We start from the raw sequence: 20,815 nt of genomic DNA, 5'->3' as shown, positions 1-20,815 counted from the left end.
CTCACATGCAAGCAAGAGAATGACATGCCTCAGTGGGAAAGGAAGATGTAGGGATAAAGCAAAAGATGAGTGCTCCATTCCCAGGATATACTGCCAAGCATGCTGGAGAGGATTCAGGGTTGTGCAGGAAGTGGTGAAGCAATGAACATCTGGCCTAGCTGCCAGTGCTGCATTAGATCAGAGAAAGGGTTTATTAGGGTGTTAACACCAGAATAATAACATTTCCAGTCAATCAACTGGTTATTAATGTCGTTTGTTTGTTTAATTTGTATACACTTTTATTTCGTTAGCATAATGGTGTGATGCAGCCTACAGTGGGGAAGTCCGTTAGATGCCATAAAGCAAAATGTACAATAACGGCACAGGACAACTAGAGTGTACAACAGAAGAGGACTGGATGAAACAAACCAGTGGAAACAATTGTAAATTATAAATGTAAAATTGTAAATTATAGACTCTAAACTCTAATGCAAAGGAAATTGGGGAAAACTGTCCCTTCAGCAGGACGCTAAAACATGAAACATAGCATCATCTTCCTATATTTGATTCTCTTCATGTAATATTCAACACCTTTTAGGTTCCTGGAGTGGTAGTGCTTTAATTGCACTGGTGCCAGTTTGGCTGATTTAAACTTCAGAAATGTTCACACAGAACAGTATCTAGATTTTACACATTACAGTTTAAAGAAAAAACCCTAAAACAAAACAGCCAGGAAGGATATATGCACTTAAATAATTAGTCTTTACATCTGTGGTGAACAGAAAAACATTGATGTGGATTGGCTGCAACAACAGAAGACCACATTAGGTTCCACACCTGTCAATTAATCAGAAATACAGAAATCCAAGGCTATCATGTACACAGATTTTAAATAATTTAACAAAATCACCCGGCCTTTTTTTTTTAGTCTTTCCACCTGTGCAGCTGATAGCTTCAATTTTTGTTTTTGACTGACGCTAGTGGGACATAAGGTGATTTTCTTCTGTAGATCTTCCATCTCAAGATTTGATGTGTTGTAAATGAAAACCCCAAAAGATCAGCAGTATATGAAATACTCAAAACCAGTCTTGACCAGTCTAAATCTTGTAACAAACACCATGTCATGGTTAAAGTCAAAGTGTTCACAGTTGCATAATATTATATATTGTACTGCTGCTGTATGGTTTGGGTTTGGAGAACTGCAAAAATGCCCAGGTGTACATGTGTTCCTAAAAAATTGGACAGTTAGTGTACATATACTGTAGACTGATTTGTATGAACTGTGTATTCTGACTGGGATCACTCTATATAATAGATGTACACTTGCTGCCACCTAGTGGTACATTTTTATAATTTTATTTACTCATTTTTCCCCAGGGATGTTCAGGCTCATCATGTGGCAAGTGTGACTGCAGCGGTGTAAAAGGGTCAAAGGTACTGCATCTTAGTTTTTAAATTTTCACACTGTAGTTATGTGTTTCGATTTGGGTCACACACACTTCTATTTAGTTTCTATTTGTACATATATATATATATATATATATATATATATATATATATATATATATATATATATATAATTTAATTTAGTTGCCATTAAATACAATAAATGTAGTTAAGCTCAATACTGTAACTAATTATAGTTAAGTTTTAATGAAAGCTCTGTTACACCATCTAGTGGTGTCTTCCACACATATCTATCTCAGTGGTACCACTTTAAAAGTCTGAAAAAAAAAAAAAAGAAAAGGTAGAAAACATAACTACTGAAATGTTGCATCGGTCACATTTAAAAACATTGTCATATGAATAACATTTAGGTATGTTAGACATTTAAGTATGTCTCAAACTCACACAAGTATGTCTATTTTCTTGGTACAGGGTGAGAGAGGTTTACCTGGCTTACAAGGAAATATGGGATTTCCAGGTATGCAAGGTAATGAGGGCCCTCAAGGACCAATGGGACCAAAGGTATTTAATAACCAAACCACAGAAAATAAGCACAGAAATGTTTTATTTTCATTATTAGTACCTGGTCTAGTAATTTACTGAAATAATCAGAGACTTTTGACTTGATAATATTTCCGAGTACCAGAAACAGTTATTGTAAGATAACCTTTGTACCCTTATAGGGAGATTTTGGCGAAGCCGGGGCCCCTGGAATGAAAGGAATACGAGTAAGTGATATTTGTTTACTCATAGTTCAGTACTTTTTTTTGGTATAGATATTAACTAATTATTTAGATATAAATGTAGTTCATTTAAAATTGTAATTGTAATTGAATATCCACTTTAAATGAGTTAAAATTGCATGCATTCTACATGATGTTAATAGAAAATATATGACATGGGATTCTATTTTGGTACGCTGGAGCAAATCAAATCAAAATCAAATTTTATTTGTCACATAAACATACATACAGAGAACGACATGCAGTGAAATGCTTTTTACGACTGTCCGGCATTCAAGCATTAAAAAGGAATGGAATATAAAAAGAGCATGCAGTACATTCATATTGTTATATATACAATAAAGAACTTTCTTTCGGCTTCTCCCATTAGGGGTCGCCACAGCGGACCATCCGCATTGTTTGATTTGGCACATGTTTTTACGCTGGAGGCCCTTCCTAACGCAACCCTCCCCATTTATCCGGGCTTGGGAGCGGCACTAAGGCTTGTGCAACCCTAATGTCTGGGGTTGGTTCCCTGACCGGGATACCATGTTGTTGCATTATTAAGGTCCATAATAGGAGATTGTATGCCATTTAGTTATAGTTATTTATATATTTCACATATATTGATGGTTTTCTAGAACAATACATTGACCATATACTGTATGTAAGTATGTGGACTTATAGGCTGTGTGCTGCCATGCATACGATTTACCTGAAAGTGATATTTTTCTATTTATACCTACATTTGTGAACAAATGTGTTTTTAATGATCATTTTTAATGTCAAATTAATCAAGGTTGAGTATAATCTCTAGCACTTGCAATATATTTGACATATTACATTAGCACATACTGTATCTACACTAAAAAATACACTACAAAAAATACACAAGGGGAAATGTACATATGTTGACATATTTTTCAGTGTATTGCATAGTAGTTTGCAATATATCACAATTGTGAGAATTATAAACATCTGTGAATGAACTGTTCATTTATCCACACTTTCCTTTTATTTTATCATGTTTGTTTCTCCTAACTAATGCAAAATCTCATCCCTAGGGCCCTTCTGGTTTACCAGGTATTCCGGGAATTCCTGGGCATCCGGTAAGTTTTTCAATATTACTCTGCTCATGAACTTAACTTTTCTCTCAAACACCTGATTTTCTAAGCAACTTAACAGATAATTGACTTAGCAGTAATCATCATATTCTTCCAGCTCAGTTATGATACACCTTATATTCTTCTGAAAATTAACAGGCTGCCAGCCTATACTGCATTACAAACTTTCTATACAACTTACTTTATTCTAGGTGCATAATAACTGCTGATCTGGTTATAGTCATCTCTAACTGCAACACTAGTGCCCTTAACAACTGTCTCTTTGTGTCTAGTGGATTCACCACCATAAATAATTTCTTCTGGGTTTAGAATAGCCATCATTATTACTATGCTAATTCAGCATCAGATATACCTGGTGCTGGAAAGTTCAGATATAACATTATATATAACCAGGATGCAGTATAGGTTCATTACAGTACATACAGTCATGTGTAAAGGATTCATTTATTTGTTTTTATTTATCAGGGTTTACCTACCTACCTTGAAAAAAATAAATACCTATCATGTGATTAAAAAAAACACAATCAATGTTTTTAATTGTACATATGCAGGATTCTGCAGGCACATAATGTTCATGACATGCAACAGGATCATAATCCCAAACACAGAAGCAAATCAACATTTTAATAACCAAAGAAGAAAAATCTAATTACTGAAAGGCAAAAGATATAGTCCAGACCTTAACCCCACTGATAGAAACCTTAGGGAGCTGTGCATAAAAGCATGCCCTCAAACATGAAGAAACTGAAACAATGTTGAAAAGAATGAAAGAAGTGGACTGAGGATCACCTAATTATTATTTAGGCCCTGACAAATAAAAACCTAGAATTGAAAGAGAGACTTTTTTGTTGTTGTTGTTGACTTGCTTAATAAATGTAAAAATAAATTTACACCTACACATACTTGCTCAGCACAGTAGATGGCAGCATAACAGCTATTTTAACCTCCTGATAGGCAGAACCCTTACTGATGCTGATATATATATATATATATATGTGTGTGTGTGTGTGTGTGTGTGTGTGTGTGTGTGTGTGTGTGTGTGTGTGTACTTAACTTGACTGTGCATCACATTTCCATTTCAGGGTATCCCGGGTCAAGATGGCCCTCAGGGACTCCCAGGTATCCCAGGCTGCAACGGAACAAAGGCAAGCATAACAATTTCTTTCTCTTTGTTAATAAAGGAGAATATGTCATTTGCCTCTAGGTAGTATCTTTTAGATCTGTGCATTCTTTCTATTTCATACCTTTTCAAACTGATTTTGAATTGCAGGGGGATCGAGGAAGAGATGGAATCCCAGGAATATCAGGGTTGCCAGGACCACCTGTAAGGAAACGACAACTAATATCACATAAATAGCAGATTTTCCGACTTCTAGGCTGTTTACTAGTCACAGTGAATATTTGAATTTATTTTATTTAACACCACTGCATCTGATTATTTCATTGATTATATTTTCTTATATTCAGGGATTTCCAGGTGATCCAGGAATGAAGGTAGGGAAACAATGCTGGTTTAGTTAATGAAACATGTTTTTCGTTGTATGAACATTTAAAAACCTTATCTTTAAGCTTTTACTAACTCCTTCAGAGAAGTATGCGCAGACCATTAATCATATGCTTCTGTCTTAGGGTGACCCAGGTGGTATTATTGGTGGATTTATTCCTCAGAAAGGAGAAAGAGGCTTTCAAGGACCAGCAGGGTTGCCAGTAAGTGTGATCTTGCTGCATTTTATATAGGTTTTAATAAAGCTGTATATAACCCCCCCAAAGGGAAAAAAATAAAAATAAAAAATTACAGGATCGTATTTACATTTTCCGGCCTCTTCCCAAAGGGGCCACCAGGACAACCTGGAATACAAGGACCAGTTGGGCCACCAGGACTAGATGGGCTTAGAGTGAGTGACTGCATCTAACCCAACACAGTAAATGCTTCAAAAGACAAGGAAGCATTGTTTTTGTCAAAACCTTAAGTAGGCCCAACAATTTTTGTAGTAATTAATTTTTACATCTAAACAAATAATATCCTCTGTTTTTGACCTTTTCAGGGATATCAGGGAGAGCCCGGCCCTCCTGGCCTTCCTGTAGGTTTGAAATTTTTATACATTTATTAAAAAATAACATGTTAGTGAAAGCTAAGCCTGTGGATAACAGTTTGATTTACATTTCAGGGTGATAAGCTTACTTTTCTTGGTCCTAAAGGTGACAGGGTAAGAAAAATGATAAGCTTTTTTTACGAATCAAAAACTTGTGATTTAATGTTTTTACAATCTTTAATTGTTGTGTCCATTTAAACAACAAAGCACAGAAATAAAATACAATTAGAATACGAGAACAACCCTTTTGATGGTTGCATTGACATGTTTTGTTGTACTAACAGTGCATTCAGAAAGTATTCAGACCCTCTTTACTTTTTTTCAGGTTTGTTATGTTGCAGCCTGATACTACAATTGATCAAATTGATTTTTCTTCTCATGACTCTCAATAACAAAGTGAAAACATAGTTTTAGAAATTTCTTTTTTTTTAATTATAAAAAACTTTCACACATACATTAGTATTTAGACCCATTTAGAGTAGTTGAAGCACCTTTTGGGTTTGACACAACAAACTTTACACACCTGGATTGAAAGATTTTCAGCCATCCTTCATGGCGAATCCTCTTAAGCTGCATCAGGTTGGGTTGTGACTGTTGGACAGCCACTTTCAGGTCTTTAGAGATGTTCAATGTTTAATAGTTCTCTAAGTCACTCCTGTGTTGTCATGACTGTGTGCTTAGGGTTGTTGTCATGTAGGAAGGTAAAACCCTTTGGCCCAAAATGAGATCCTGAGCTCTGTGGAAGAAGATTTTATTGTGGATATCTCAGTACATTGCTTCATTCAGCTTTACCTCGACTCTGACCAATTGCCCAGTCCCTGTTGCAAAAAAAACACCCACACAGCATGATGCTGCTACCATCATGCTCCATTGTTAAGATGGTTTTAGGCAGATGATGAGCGGTACCTGGTTTCCTCCAGACATTGCGTTTAGAATTGAGGCAAAACAGTTCAATTTTGGTTTTATCAGACTAGAGAATCTTGATCCACACAGTCTTCAGGTGCTCGTCAGCAAACTTCAAGCAGGCTTTTATGGGTTTGCTGGCGAGGCTTTCTAACTAATCTGCTATAAATCCCAGGTTGGTAGAGGGCTACAGTGATGGTTGTCCTTTTGGAGCTTTGTCCCATCTCTACACAGGAGCTCAGTCAGAGTGGCCATCAGGTTCTTGGTCACCTCTATCATTAAGCCCTCTCCTGATTGCTCAGTTTGGCAGGGTGACCAGCTCTTAGAAGAGTCCTGGCTGTGCCTTGCAGCAATCCTGTCTCTGAGCTCTGAAGGTTTCTTTGACCTCATGGCTTAATTCTTTCTCTGATCTGCATTGTCAGCTGTGAGGCCTTCTATAAAGAGGTGTATGCCTTTCCAAATCATGTCCAATCAATAGATTTTTCCACAGGTAGGCTCCAATCAAGGTGTACAAACATCTCAGCAACAATCAAGAGAAATGGGAGGCACCTGAGCTAAATCGTTGTTGTGTCTGAACTCTTATGTACATGTAATATTTCAGACATTTGATTTTTTTTATTATTATTATTATTATAAAAAAGAAATACAGACATTTTTAGAATTCTGTTTTCACGTTGTCATTATGGGGTACTGGGTGTAGAAAAAATCTTTTGAAATATTGTAGTATCAGCCTGCAACATAACAATATTTAAACAATTGAAAAGGGACTGGATACTTTTAGAATGCCCTGTATATTGATGAATGTGCACCAATATGAATAAAAGATATCAAGGCAATTAAGAAACCAGACAAAGACTTACTTATGTGCAAACTCCATATTTAAAAAATGGTAATGTAAACTTATAGCAGCTGTAATGTAGTTTCGATAAACATAAAAACACATCATAATCACATCACATATATTATCACATATTCCAACATGATAATTTCTCAAGGTGTATGTAAATCTCATAACCATTTTTAACAAAATGAAAAGTGACTTTTTCAATTAACATTTGCAAAGTGTATATGACCCAATGCAAGATTTCTAGATGGCCAACCAGCCTGGCTAATCTAAGTACCAAGAACAAATTTTAGGTCTGCATCCACACAAACATTATATGCTTAAAATGATCATTACTGGTTTTGTTTTGACTGACATACAATAAGAATCGATTAGTCATCATGAAGCACTTCTGAATTGGATCTAATGTAAAAGGCTTAATTAAAATAATGCAAACTGCTTGGTAACAAACACTTTCAGAGTTTATTTAGGAGTTGCGTAACAACTTAACAACATGCTCCAGCTAGAGGGAAATTAACATAATTTTAAAACTTGCTGTTAACTTACATTTGTTGTGCACTTTCCTTATCAGGGTGAAAAAGGCCTCACAGGTCCACCAGGACCTCCTGGAATTCCCAGTGGGTTTGAAGGGCAAAAAGAATCTTGGACAAAAGTATGGATCTTATGGATTTTGAACATATTTTTTTGATATTTCAGGTTTTGATAGATTCGCCAACAGTCAGGTCCATTAAATAATAAATCAGACTGTATGCTCCTTGTCATGAATCAGTGAATAATTTACATCTTAGAAACACACTGATGATGAAGCATGTAAATGGCATGTGTTTTGTAGGGTGAACGGGGGGAACCTGGACAAAAGGGAGACATGGTGAGTTTATTTTAAATACCCAGACATGACTCAAATGTGCTGAAGTGCAGTTGATGCACATGTAGCAAATATTTCAACATTAACAATCTTTATATGCTTTCCAAGATATAACATATACCTTATAGACATAAGACCATGTGATATGATTGAATTTTGCAATTGTGGCACAGGTATATAAGATTATTTATTTATTTATTTATTTATTTATTTTTAACTCTTGTGTTTGCAATTTTTTGCTATACATGAAAGCAGAGTATGGTCTGTGATTTCGTTTTTAGCAAAAAACTAGTTTTCTTTGTTTTATTTACTACAATGTGTCGATATCAGTGGAAGGCATGTACTGTGAATTTTATCTTTATATGTTATGGTTATGGTAATGGTTAATCATTCTGTGTTTGAGCAGTGTTCACCATATCAAGCAGGAATTAAAGGTCAGCAAGGACCTCCAGGCCCAACAGTAAGTTGTCATGCTGCTCTGCCAAAAATAACAATTACCAGAAAGCTTTTCAACTGAAATAGAAATATAGTTAGCTCAAATTAATATGTAACCATTATAAAAAATGATCTTATGTGCTTAATTTTACTATTAGGGAAAAACTGGAAAGGATGGAGAAAATGGAGCTAAGGTATAATGCATGTTTCTATACATGTTAAAGTAAAAATTTTAATATGAAATTATTTAAACTGCAAAAAAACAACAACAAAAAAGACGTAATTTGTTCTCTCTTAAAGGGGGAAAAAGGTGAACTTGGTACACCTGGCTTTTCTGGCTCGAAGGTGAATAATTATTTTTCTCTAAACAATATGACACAGCAAATTATCTTGTTTTGTGCTTTTGCAAGCAATTAGACTTTTCTTTGTTTTTCACAGGGTCAAAAAGGAGAGAAAGGCCCTCCAGGATATGTAAGAAACATCCAGCCATTTATATTTCTTTTTATACTATTTCTATCTATCTATCTATCTATCTATCTATCTATCTATCTATCTATCTATCTATCTATCTATCTATCTATCTATCTATCTATCTATCTATCTATCTATCTATCTATCTATCTATCCATCTATCTATATGTTTTATTAAACAATATATCTAAGTCTAAATGTATATATTTTTGAAGGGTGATGGTGCACCTGGCCCTCCCGGACCTCCAGGCTTACCTGGACCAGTTGGTGAAAGAGGTAAAGCAGAATGATGAACAGATTCATTTACCGTACATTCCTTGCTGCTAATCTATTCAAATTTTGAGTGCAGTGTCAATGTGCGTGTTGATCATTATTCATCAAACATATATAATGTCAAATCTCTTCATATACAAATCTGTTCATATAATAAGTAATGCTGAGATGCAGCTGGAACCTGGATTCATTAACACAGAAACACACCAGACACCATTTTATTAATTTTGTCTAATCTGATCTACTGAATAACTAAAAGGAATTAAAGCCTGGTCATTTGTAGTGTTTCCCAACAGTTGCCTTGCACAGATGAAGTTTGTTCAGTTTCACATGTACAGCATCTTTCCACTGCATATAGATCATAATTCTATTTTTATTTTAAGTATTGAAAAAGATCTTTTCCACAGTTGAAAGAGTATTTAATGTTTTTTAAAGCTTTCAAATAGAATAGTCTGTGTTTCCTTTTCTCATGTTAAAATATTACAGTGTACTTGCTGAAGAATAATTCACTATGTTTTCTTATTTTTATAACTCAATGTTGATTCATGCACAAAAAATGTACTGCAAATAATAAGCAAAAGGGATTATTCTAAGAATTATGTTTTTTTTCCACAGGACCCCCTGGTATTTCTGGAGATACTGGTCCTCCAGGTGAGAAAAGTACTTCATGTTAATTAAAAAAATTAATATAAATTCTTTGATATTACAAAGTCTATTAGGAAAAAAAAAAGACTCTTGAATTTCCTTGCCTTTATTGTCCACTTTTTCTTTGTGTCCTTGGTTGGTTGTAGGCAGAAATATTGAAGGCCCTACTGGAGAAAGAGGTTTCCCTGGAGAGATTGGACAGAAAGGAGACAGAGGAGCTGATGGAGAGTCTCTCAGAGGCCCCAAGGGAGCTGATGGAGTTCCTGGTCCACCCGGACCCCCAGGGGAATTAAGTAAGTACAGACAGGCTTATCATGCCTAGATGTAGGCCAGAATTCTTCACAAACTTAAAAAATTAATAAATAAATACAAATAAAAAAAATTCATATTGCAAAAATCACAACACAGATTGTTATTTGTGTTTTAGAATGATTATTAAATGGCAAATTCTTACTTGTAATTGTCAAGACATAATTCTACATAATACATAATTCTATCAAGAATTCATATATAAACTATGTTCATGTTATTACACCGCTGTTGTGTCCCTTTTTATTTTAATAATTCATTGTTTGTTTTGTTTTTTTTGCAGGTGGAGAGTGTGATATTGATCGTGGAGAGCCAGGCCCTCCTGGACCTCCTGGCTTGCAAGGAGAGTTGGGCCAGAAAGGTGAGAAAGAATGTACTCAAGCATCTTAAACCATTTGATTTAAGAAACTTCAAAAATTGATTTTAAAAAGGGCACTTAATAAACTGAAACTTTACTGAAAGATTTTATTAATGAAAATAAATTGATACCACAAATTTGTAAATTTTGCAATGTGGACATGTTTCTATATTAATTAAATGTTTTACATGATTTATTATTTTGATGAATCACTACATGTTGCATAATTAAATGTACTTGCTGAATTATAAAATGTTGTAAGTATGTAGCATATAATGTGTTTAGCATATGATGTTTTGAAGCTGACTGTTTAATTGCTTGTTGTGAAGCAAGATGAGTACCTCGGCTTGAGTCACAGCCATGCAGCTTAATTATAGCTTGTAGAATAATCATTAATAATTTTTTAGTTGCTTTTTTAAAATCTGTTGTGCTTTCCTCCTCATTTAGGTGACAAAGGAGATACTTGCATGCAGTGCTCTGCTAGTGGACCTCCAGGTTTACCTGGTATTCAAGGGCCCAAAGGAAATCAAGGTAATATTTTTTTAGTTATCATTCAAAAAAAAAATGTCAATCACAATTTAAAATAACTTTATATTTTGTTTATATTTTTGTTTTTATTTCTAAATGATTATTACTTTAACTCCTGAAATGGATGCACTTTGGCAAATCTGCTAGCTTCAGTGTAAGTTTTACATTTGATATAAATTCAACATGGCAAGGACAATCTAAATAAACACAAATCAATTTTTTTTATGATATGTATAACGTATGAAAGAAACAATTTCCCACACTCAAGGCCTGTTTGAAAAGGTAATTACACCTTTACTTAATTAACCAGTTTAGTAAATGTAATTGATAATTGGGTTCAATTAGTCTAGACACTTTGTAGACTTTGTAGACTTGATTACCGCTAACCTTGCTGAGTTTATACATTATGTAAAAAGAATTTGTCCAGCAATTTAAAGTCACAAAGCAACAACTTGTTCCCAACAAACAGCACATGATGTAATTAATTAAAAAAGAGCAATGACTTTCTTTAAAAATGCATAATTAATTTTCTTCAAATAAAAAAAGAACCTAGACAAGACCTAGACTTTGTGATAAAAACCTGTAATTGTTCCAATGCAATTTGGCAAAAGCTGTATTCCAAAGTTTTCCTCCTGCATACTCTTACTGAAACAAACAAACAAAAACGGAAAAATAAAGAATATTTCACCTCTTTTTATTTCTGCATTTGCATTGGTTTAGGACACACATATAATTAATTTACTCAAATTGATATTTTTTGTAGGTTTTCCTGGAAAAGAAGGTAGTAAAGGAGAAAGGGGTCAGCCTGGCCCTGCTGGAGTTCCTGGATTGCCGGTGGGTGATGATTTAACATCTGACATAGACATTTTTATATTTGATTCCGGATGTTTCAAACTGTAGTCATCAGCAGGTTTTCCTAGCGAACAGATTCTAAAATTGATTAATTCAACCATTCATGTAAAATGTTGCTTAAATTCTAAAATACTTGGAGTTGCTTCAAATAAATACATTGAAATGTATGAATTTAAGTTGATAAAAACTGGTAAGATTGGCACAAGGAAATATAGTCTAAGACATAACTTAGAGTTAGATGCCATTTTTGTATGACATCCAGCTATGCCATTCAGCTGTGTTGAAATGTTACCAGTTCAGAGTATTAATACATCATTTAAGGCAGGGTCTCCAGACAAAAAAGACAAAAGAAAATATTCAAACTGAACCACAGTGCATTGGTGCTCTAGGTACCAGTGACATAGTCCAGTTTTCAACAATTTTGTATTTAACAACAGCTTATTAAAAGAAAAACTTTTCCTTAGGGGAATGATGGTTCACCAGGTTTGATGGGTGCTCCTGGGGCAAAGGGTGAACCAGGTGACATCTATATATCCCCGGATCTGAAGGGAGAGAAGGGTTCACCAGGGTTTCCTGGCCCAAGAGGGTTACCAGGAATAGATGGAATTCCTGGAAAGGATGGACGTCCAGGTATACCTGGAACAAAAGGAGAGCCAGTAAGTGCTAATTGTACAAAAGATTATAAGAGCTTAAATTATCACATCAACTTATATGCATGTAGCTTCTTAAATCTTATACTTATCAAATAAAAGAATATCTGAAAATGTAATCTACCAATCATACGAATTTAAAGGCTAGAGAGGGTATTAAAGGTGACCGTGGTCCAGATGGTGATCCTGGGATAATAGGACCCCCTGGTGAGAGAGGATCCCCAGGTCTTCCTGGACATGGCCGGCCTGGGGAGCCTGGAGAAAAAGGGAGTCAGGGAACTTCTGGTGTTCCAGGAAAGCCAGGAGTGCCAGGTCAGTACTTAGAGATGTATATTCGTTTTTAACTGTATTTGGCTATCATGCCAGTATACATTACATGAAATTTAATGTACAAATGCATATAATGACTGTTTAATTTGAATAAATAAATACAAGTTTCTCATTCTAACAACAGGGCCTAAAGGTGAACCTGGAAAAGTTCTAAGTATGCCAGGACCTCCAGGTCCACCAGGACCACGTGGTGAGACAGGATTGCATGGCCTTCAAGGTAAGTTAATATATAGCTTTTGGAATATGATTCATTATCTCATTGTTCAAAAATGTTGCATTACATTAGATTACTTTATATGGATATCTGCTTGAATATATTTTGGTACACTTTTTTAAATTTTTGTTCTTGTTCGAAAATGCTTTTTTTGCTTTAAAAATGAGGTAAATGCTATTGAATTTACTTAAGGCATCAGTTAAAGTTTTATGCTTGGTTGAATTTATTTTTAAGGTGAAAGAGGTCCCTCTGGAGATCAAGGACTACCAGGATTACCAGGTGAAAAAGGTGACCCTGGTCAACCAGGAATTGGATTTCCAGGTCCACCAGGTCCAAAAGGTAAAATATTGCTCAGTTCTAATAAAGCTGCTTTACCTTCAACCTTGTGACAATATATTGCATTCATAATGCCAACATTTTTTTCAGAAATGTCATTCTGTCTCTTTTTGTGTAGGTCACTCCGGTTTACCAGGTGCACCAGGATTACCTGGGGACCCTGGGAATTTAGGCCAGGATGGTTCTCCTGGACACCCAGGAATTCCTGGACAAAAAGTACGATTTGAGAATAATACATTTTAATCGAGTGTCTGATGATACTGCATGTGCAGAATAATTAGCAAATTTTTTTATTCATCGCTGTTTTATGAAGGGTGAACCTGGCATTGGTCTCCGAGGACCCAAGGGCTCTATTGGACAGCCAGGAGTGCAAGGGTTTCAAGGTGAAAAGGGTAATGTTGGAATGGCAGGATTCCCTGGAGCTGAAGGACAAACTGGACGACCTGGTGTTCAGGGTTTTAAAGGTACCATATTTTGGTATATTTGTGTCTTGTTCTTAAAATCATTAGCATTAACACTATATACTGTACCATATTACCAGAAGTCAAATGAAACCTAAAGATAAGATTAATCTTAACTGACCTCTTACTTCCAGGTGACCCTGGTCCTCCTGGGTCTAAAGGTTTGCCAGGACCACCTGGTCTCCCAGGGCTGGGAGAGCCTGGACTACCTGGTCCAATGGGACCCCCTGGAGAACCAGGTCCCTTAGGCAAGTTTCCCTTTAAGATTGTCTAAATTGTATGATCTATTTTACACATTAAATGCATTGACACAAGAAAACACTGCTGGCTCCTTTACGTTTTCGATGTTGCAGGTCGCACTGGTGAAAAGGGAGAGAAAGGTCTCCAAGGTTTTCCAGGTCCTGCAATGCCAGGTCCTCAAGGTGAAAAAGGCTCCTCTGGTTTGCCTGGGTTTCCAGGGCCTAAGGGGTTGCCAGGGGAACCGGGAAGACAAGGTAACGATGGATTTCCTGGGGAGAGAGGTAAGTGCTGTGTGATGCCATGTACTTTTCTAAAAAAAATTTTCTTCATGAACACTCTGTTGTAAATTGTCAATGACATAGCTTATTGCAACAATGGTTTTATGTAATTCTAGGCCCCAAAGGAGATATTGGAATAATGGGAATTCCAGGGTCACCTGGATCCGAGGGTCAACCTGGACCTCCTGGAGCCATTGGACCAAGAGGTAGAGGGTTAAAGTGGTCGCTAATGTGACTGAATTGTGCAATTCACTGCATATACACTGTATTAGGGCTGTCAATCGATTCAAATATCTAAATGCGATTAATCGCATGGTTATGAGTTAACTCGTGATTAATCAAGACTTAATCACACATTGTTTTCTTTTCTAAATGTACCTTTAATGAATACTTTAATCAACATGGGCATGGACAAATATGGATGCTGGATGCAAATGTATGTTTATTATCAGTGAAACCATACTCAACATAGGGCATGAAGACAAAATATTCTTGTAAATGTTTTACAAGGACGGTGGAATTTTTACGTTTCCACAAGGACGGTTTTAATTGCCGGATGTATGTATCATGGTGAATATTTGGTGCTTGATTTGAAACTTGCATCAGTAAAACAACAAATGTTTAGTGACATATATATATATAAATATATGTCACTATATATATATATATATATATATATATATATATATATATATATATATATATATATATATATAAACAAACATTTGTTGTTTTACTGATGCACCAAGTTTCAAATCAAGCATATATATATATATACACACCCTTCACATTTCAGCAACCATTTTTAGTATATCTTCTCAAGAGACTATACTTCCTCTTCTTTCGACTGTTCCCAAAGCGGATCATCGGTCTCCATCTCGAGGGACAATACTATAGAAATTAAACTTGGATGTATTTTAGAGTAGTCAATGTGCAGCTTGTATAGCAGTGTAGTGTTACTGTCCTCTGAAAATAACTACACATACAGCAATTAATGTAAAAATAGCTGTTGTAAATAACGGTTTGAATGGCTGTTATCTCAGAAGGAAGCCTTTTCTGTATCTGGTTAAAAAAAAGCCCTTAAACAGTTTGCTAAAGACAACCTGTTGAAGAGCCTGAATTACTGGAACCATGTCCTGTGGTCTGATGAGACTAAGATAAACTTGTTTGGCTCAGATGGTGTCCAGCATATGTGTTGATGCCCTGGAGAGGAGTACCAAGAAAAATGTGTCTTGCCTACAGTCAAGCATGGTGGTGGTAGCATCATGGTCTGGGGCTGCATGAGTGCTGCTGGTAAAGGGGAGCTGTGTTATATTGAGGGAAACTTGTATGTACTGTGACATTCTAAAGCAGAACATAATGCCCTACCATCAGAAACTGGGCATGTGTCTAACATCCAGCAGCTCCGTGATGTCATTATGGAGGAGTGTAAGAGGATCCCAGCAAAACTTGTGCAGCTCTGGTCAATTCCATTCCCAGGAGGATTAAGGCAGTGCAAGATAACAATGCTGTTCACACAAAATATTTACACTTTGGACACAGTTTTGACATGTTGACTTAGAGTGTACTCACTTTTGTTGCCAGTTATTTAGACAATAATGGCTGTATATTGAGTTATTTTAGGAGAGAGTAAATCTATACTGCTATACAAGCTGCACATTGACTACTCTCAAATATATCAGAGTTTAATTTTTATAGTATTGTCCCTTGATAATGTATACTAAAATGGTTGCTCAAATGTGAGGGGTATGAATATATTTACTGTTTTAAATACGGTAAAAAGGCATTTTTATTGGTTGAATCCTTGACTTATGTTCTTGGCAATGGTAGGTGATTTTGGTCTGAGTGGGCCTAGGGGAGAGTTTGGTGAACAAGGCCTTAAAGGAGAGAGAGGAGAGCCTGGACTACAAGGACCACCTGGTAATATGACTGAAGTAGAAATGGAGCATATGAAGGGAGAGAAGGGAGAATCTGGAGACACAGGTAGGAGACTTGAATCTCAACAGTAAATTTCTAATTCCATGATGTATTCATAATAAGAATTAAAAATGTAATTTGCAAGTAACTGTTATGTTTGATATCCATTTCCAGGGGAACCAGGCCCTGCAGGACAGAAGGGGGTCTCTGGAGAACCTGGAGATCATGGAATGCCTGGAAAGGATGGAATGCCAGGTTCACCTGGACAGCCAGGTCAAGTTCATATCAACAATATGAAAATTTGAATGTATTAATTGTCTTGTTTTGACACTTTAAATATATATTTACCTTAGGTGAAAAAGGTGATTTAGGACTTCCTGGAGAAACAGGACCATCTGGACAGCCTGGAGCAAAAGGCAGCATGGGAGAAATGGGATTGCCAGGTAAAATAAAAAAGCACAATGATTAGCACAAATATGCCATGAAAAAGTTCTTAGCCCTTTACTGATTTGTATTTTTTTTTATTTTATTTAACATTTAAATGATTCTAAACATCAAGCAAATTATTATGTTACACAAATATTTAAGTGAATACAAAATACAGTTTTTAAAAGCTGATTTCATTTATTAAGGGTAATAAGGGTAATAGTAAAGGTAAGGGTAGTAAGGGTAATCTTTTGGAAAGTTGAGTTAAATTTCACATGCAACCCCCCGGCCTAGTTAATGCCAGACCTATTGAATAAAGAAACCCAGTGGCGGGCCGTGCATAAATAAATTTCCATAATTGATGGAACCAGGATTTCTGGACTCTACCAGAAAATCCTGAAGGATAATATCCGCTTATTAGTTCCTGACCTCAAGCTCAAGCGCACTTGGTTATGCAGCAGGACAATGATCCAAAAAAACCCACCTCTGAATCATTAGAAAAAAAATTAATAATAAGATTGAGATTTTCGTGTGGCTTAGTTAATGTTTGGACTTAAATCCGATTGGGATGCTTAAACATGCTTGAAAATCCTCCAATGTGGCTAAAGTAAAACAATTCTGCAAAGAAGAGTGTGCCAAAACTCCTCGACAGTGATGTGAAAGACTCATTGCTAGCTTTCACAAATGCTTGATTTGGTTTAGGGGCAATTACTTTTTTGCATAGGGCCAGGCAGGTTTGGATAGTTTTTCTCCCTTAATAAATAAAACCATTATTTAAAAACTGCATTTCTTTTTTACTTTGGTTTTCTTTGTGTAATATTAAAATTTTCTTGATAATGTGAATTATTTGAATGTGACATATAGAAAAATTTTATAAAATAAATACATTAGAACGGTGGCAAATACTGTATTACACCAACACAGATTAAGTTCAACCATAATTCTAAAAAAAGGGTGGATGCTGTGTAAAACGTAAGCAAAAAAAAAAGTGACCTATTGCTATGTGGGTTTGCAGGAGCATCTGGACCAAAAGGCAGTAAAGGTGTTGCTGGTCATCCTGGTCATCACGGGATCAAGGGTGATCCAGGAGTAAAAGGTGATAAGGGAGTAGCAGGTCTGCCAGGAATAGGATTTCCTGGACTCCAAGGGGAAAAGGTACATATTTATGTGCAGAATTATGTGTATTGGTCAATTAAATGGTGTTGCTTTTTAAAAAACATTTAAAGAAAAGACAGAAAAAAAAATCTTAGTTGTACTCAGGGCATTCATAGTGAACTTTATCACGTGTACTCCCTGTATGTTATACTGTAGGGTGAAATGGGTCCACCTGGTTTCCCTGGAGAGTCTGGACAGAAAGGAGTGAAAGGTGCAATGGGAATCCCAGGCATCCCTGGAACATCAGGGCCAAAAGGAGACATAGGCCTGACTGGTTACGCCGGCAAGTTCCATTTCTGTCTATTCTAACTTCCTGGCTAATATACTGTACTTAAGGCTAACATAGATTGTTGGTGGCATAGTGGTGCAGTGTGTATAACTGCAAGCTGCTTACACCAACAGTTTAACTGATCCATGTGTTCTCCACCAATCACACTTCACCTTGCACATTGAACCACACAAAAATATGTATCATAATGTGTCATACATCGAAAATCCAATCTATACTTCAAGCTTATGTTGTTGATGTTTGGTCACTGATTAATTCTCTTTTCAAACCAACAAGTAAATATATTATTTAATGTTCTATTACATTATTAAATGTAATATATAACTTAAATTTTAAAGTTATTTTACTAGTTATAGCTGCGTCAACAACGCTTTGGAAATGCTTTCGCGTTGTCCACGCTCTGAAACACATGTGCAATCAGTATAATGGAAAACGCGACATCATGGCCGGGGTGATGGGGGTTCTATGCAAAATTTCTGTGTCGCTTGTCTGGGAACAGATCATGCTAGGTCGCAGCCGGTCCAGCAATGTCACATTGCTCGGAAGCACGCCATTTGGCGGTTTCTTTCGCTTGCTATGAGTGTATAGCTCAGCCTCTCCTCTTTTTAGAGGTCTGTGAATCCTCAGAGACAACACCTCACCCAGTCCCTTTCGAGGAGCTAGAGGTAGTGACCCATGCAGAGCCATGCTTGAGATAGTTTGGTCGGCCGATCAGCAGAAAGCTTGCCTGTACAGTAAGCTTGAGGGCCCATACAATGAAGGTCACGTGGCGAGCCCTATGTGCCTTAGATGTATGGAGAGATCCTGGGTTCCTGTCTCAGGGCTGGGAGTTCCTGGTTATTGCATAATGCTTACGGCTGGGGAGCGGTCATAAGTGGCCGCTCTGCCCAAGGTTTCTGAGGACAGAGCACAGGTTGACCTGTTGTGACTTAAGAAATACTGTTCTCTCTTAAGTACTGTTGTACTGTCCCCTCTGGTTCTCCATGACACCCCCAGGCCCTCTAGGTGTCTGCCATCGCACAAACTCATTGGTGACACGTTTTTTTTCTCGTACCCAGAGGCTGAGGCCTCTGGTATGATCTAGAGTGCCTGCACGGGACTTGCCCATTGTTTTTAAGAAACCTTTTACGAAGCTAGCACCGGTTTCACTTCATGTGCTTTTTATAGCTTCCTGGTGGTGAAGTCACCCCGATGGTGACACCGTGCTTTCCATTGGACTGATTGCACATGTGATTCAGAGCATGGACAATGCTGAAGCGTTCCCAAAGTGTTGCTGACGCATCGTCTCACTCCCTCAAGAAACTATGGGTACATACATAATCTGGAGATGTTCCCATCCCTTACCAGATTTTTTTCTGGATGTTTGATAAATTAAGTTTTTAATAATGGACTAAAGATGGAAATATCATTGTTTAATCAAAATTTACATGATCACAGTAATTCAAAACAAGAAATAAAAAGGATCATTTGAATAAGATCATGACTAGCATTCAAAACAGTCAGTTTTGCCAGTCTGGTGCCAGCTGTGCAAAGTAATAGAGAGTGTGTTAGCGACGTGAAGAAAAGAGTGCAGGCAGGGTGGAGTGGGTGGAGAAGAGTGGAAGGAGTGACTTGTGATAGAAGGGTATCTGCAAGTGTAAAAAGGAAAGTTTATAAGACTGTGGTGAGACCTGCTATGGTGTACGGTTTATTGACAGTGGCATTGCCCAAAAAGCGGAGTTGGAGGTGGCAGAGTTGAAGATGCTTGGATTTTCATTTGGAGTGATGAGGATGGACAGGATTAGAAATGAGCTCATTAAAGGGATGTTTTGGAGACAAGTAGAGAGAGGTGCATTTGGTTTGGTCATGTGCAGGGGAGGGACATAGGGTTATATTGGTAGAAAAAGGCTGAGAATGAAGCCGCCAGCCTAGAGGAAAGGACAAGAAAGAAGAAGATGAATTGACTCAATATACTGACATTATGTTGCTACATGAATAGTCCCTGTTGTAATATCAACAGAGTAGATTTAATTTAACTATATAATTATTCTGTGCAATAAAATTTGGCTTAGGTCCAAAGTTAGAATCAAGTTTAAGGAAGACATATATCATATACCTGTTTCAGGCAAACTACAGTATACTCTGTGTTCACTCACATGAAATTTTTGTTTTTATATCTGAGGTCTAAAAACTAATAAAATATTCCTTGTTTTAAATCCTTATGATGTTGCGATTAAAACTCATTAAACATCATTGAATATGACCTATTGAATTTTTCATTTGAACAGGAAGCCCTGGATTACCAGGTGAAAAAGGATCCCCTGGGTTACCTGGATTACCAGGTCAGCCTGGACTTGAAGGACGTCCAGGTGCGTAAATAGGCCTTCTAATCATGAAAATAGCATAATAACGTATTTCTGTTTGTACACAGCAAGATTTATTTTAGCGTTTAGTTATTGTGTTCATTATTCCAGTTATTGGCCATTTTGAGATTATGAACAAAATTACATAGTTTCCAACAGTTTTCTACAAGGTATATTGTACAAATAATCCTATTGAATCATATTTCTGTCTCTAGGTGAACCTGGTCTGCAGGGACCCCCAGGGACTCAAGGGGAGAAAGGAGAGCCAGGAAAAGATGGATTTCCTGGAGCCATTGGAGAAAGGGGTGAACCAGGTTGGTGATTTTACAT

General features: G+C 36.6%; 1 protein-coding gene across 1 annotated transcript in view; it reads left to right on the top strand.

Annotated features, from left to right (window-relative positions):
- Positions 1 to 20,815, top strand: part of col4a1 (collagen, type IV, alpha 1) — a 44,966-nt gene that overhangs the window by 17,489 nt on the left and 6,662 nt on the right. The window contains exons 2-40 of the mRNA XM_046844789.1: positions 1,357 to 1,413; positions 1,858 to 1,947; positions 2,109 to 2,153; positions 3,212 to 3,256; positions 4,354 to 4,416; positions 4,542 to 4,595; positions 4,739 to 4,765; positions 4,901 to 4,978; positions 5,104 to 5,166; positions 5,317 to 5,352; positions 5,440 to 5,478; positions 7,683 to 7,763; positions 7,944 to 7,979; positions 8,383 to 8,436; positions 8,570 to 8,605; positions 8,712 to 8,756; positions 8,850 to 8,882; positions 9,098 to 9,158; positions 9,771 to 9,806; positions 9,947 to 10,093; positions 10,393 to 10,470; positions 10,915 to 10,998; positions 11,759 to 11,829; positions 12,312 to 12,503; positions 12,641 to 12,809; positions 12,952 to 13,044; positions 13,276 to 13,380; positions 13,496 to 13,593; positions 13,691 to 13,841; positions 13,973 to 14,086; positions 14,192 to 14,359; positions 14,473 to 14,562; positions 16,187 to 16,339; positions 16,448 to 16,546; positions 16,627 to 16,716; positions 17,715 to 17,854; positions 18,011 to 18,137; positions 20,411 to 20,491; positions 20,701 to 20,799. Of these exons, the coding sequence (XP_046700745.1) occupies positions 1,357 to 1,413; positions 1,858 to 1,947; positions 2,109 to 2,153; positions 3,212 to 3,256; positions 4,354 to 4,416; positions 4,542 to 4,595; positions 4,739 to 4,765; positions 4,901 to 4,978; positions 5,104 to 5,166; positions 5,317 to 5,352; positions 5,440 to 5,478; positions 7,683 to 7,763; positions 7,944 to 7,979; positions 8,383 to 8,436; positions 8,570 to 8,605; positions 8,712 to 8,756; positions 8,850 to 8,882; positions 9,098 to 9,158; positions 9,771 to 9,806; positions 9,947 to 10,093; positions 10,393 to 10,470; positions 10,915 to 10,998; positions 11,759 to 11,829; positions 12,312 to 12,503; positions 12,641 to 12,809; positions 12,952 to 13,044; positions 13,276 to 13,380; positions 13,496 to 13,593; positions 13,691 to 13,841; positions 13,973 to 14,086; positions 14,192 to 14,359; positions 14,473 to 14,562; positions 16,187 to 16,339; positions 16,448 to 16,546; positions 16,627 to 16,716; positions 17,715 to 17,854; positions 18,011 to 18,137; positions 20,411 to 20,491; positions 20,701 to 20,799 (3,328 nt within the window). The remainder of the gene's footprint in view (positions 1 to 1,356; positions 1,414 to 1,857; positions 1,948 to 2,108; positions 2,154 to 3,211; positions 3,257 to 4,353; positions 4,417 to 4,541; positions 4,596 to 4,738; positions 4,766 to 4,900; positions 4,979 to 5,103; positions 5,167 to 5,316; positions 5,353 to 5,439; positions 5,479 to 7,682; positions 7,764 to 7,943; positions 7,980 to 8,382; positions 8,437 to 8,569; positions 8,606 to 8,711; positions 8,757 to 8,849; positions 8,883 to 9,097; positions 9,159 to 9,770; positions 9,807 to 9,946; positions 10,094 to 10,392; positions 10,471 to 10,914; positions 10,999 to 11,758; positions 11,830 to 12,311; positions 12,504 to 12,640; positions 12,810 to 12,951; positions 13,045 to 13,275; positions 13,381 to 13,495; positions 13,594 to 13,690; positions 13,842 to 13,972; positions 14,087 to 14,191; positions 14,360 to 14,472; positions 14,563 to 16,186; positions 16,340 to 16,447; positions 16,547 to 16,626; positions 16,717 to 17,714; positions 17,855 to 18,010; positions 18,138 to 20,410; positions 20,492 to 20,700; positions 20,800 to 20,815) is intronic.

The sequence above is a fragment of the Silurus meridionalis genome, chromosome 3 (assembly GCF_014805685.1).
Source record: "Silurus meridionalis isolate SWU-2019-XX chromosome 3, ASM1480568v1, whole genome shotgun sequence".
Taxonomy (NCBI): Eukaryota; Metazoa; Chordata; class Actinopteri; order Siluriformes; family Siluridae; genus Silurus; species Silurus meridionalis.
Note: the sequence above shows the minus strand (reverse complement) of the source record. Positions and strands in the feature narration are given on the sequence as shown.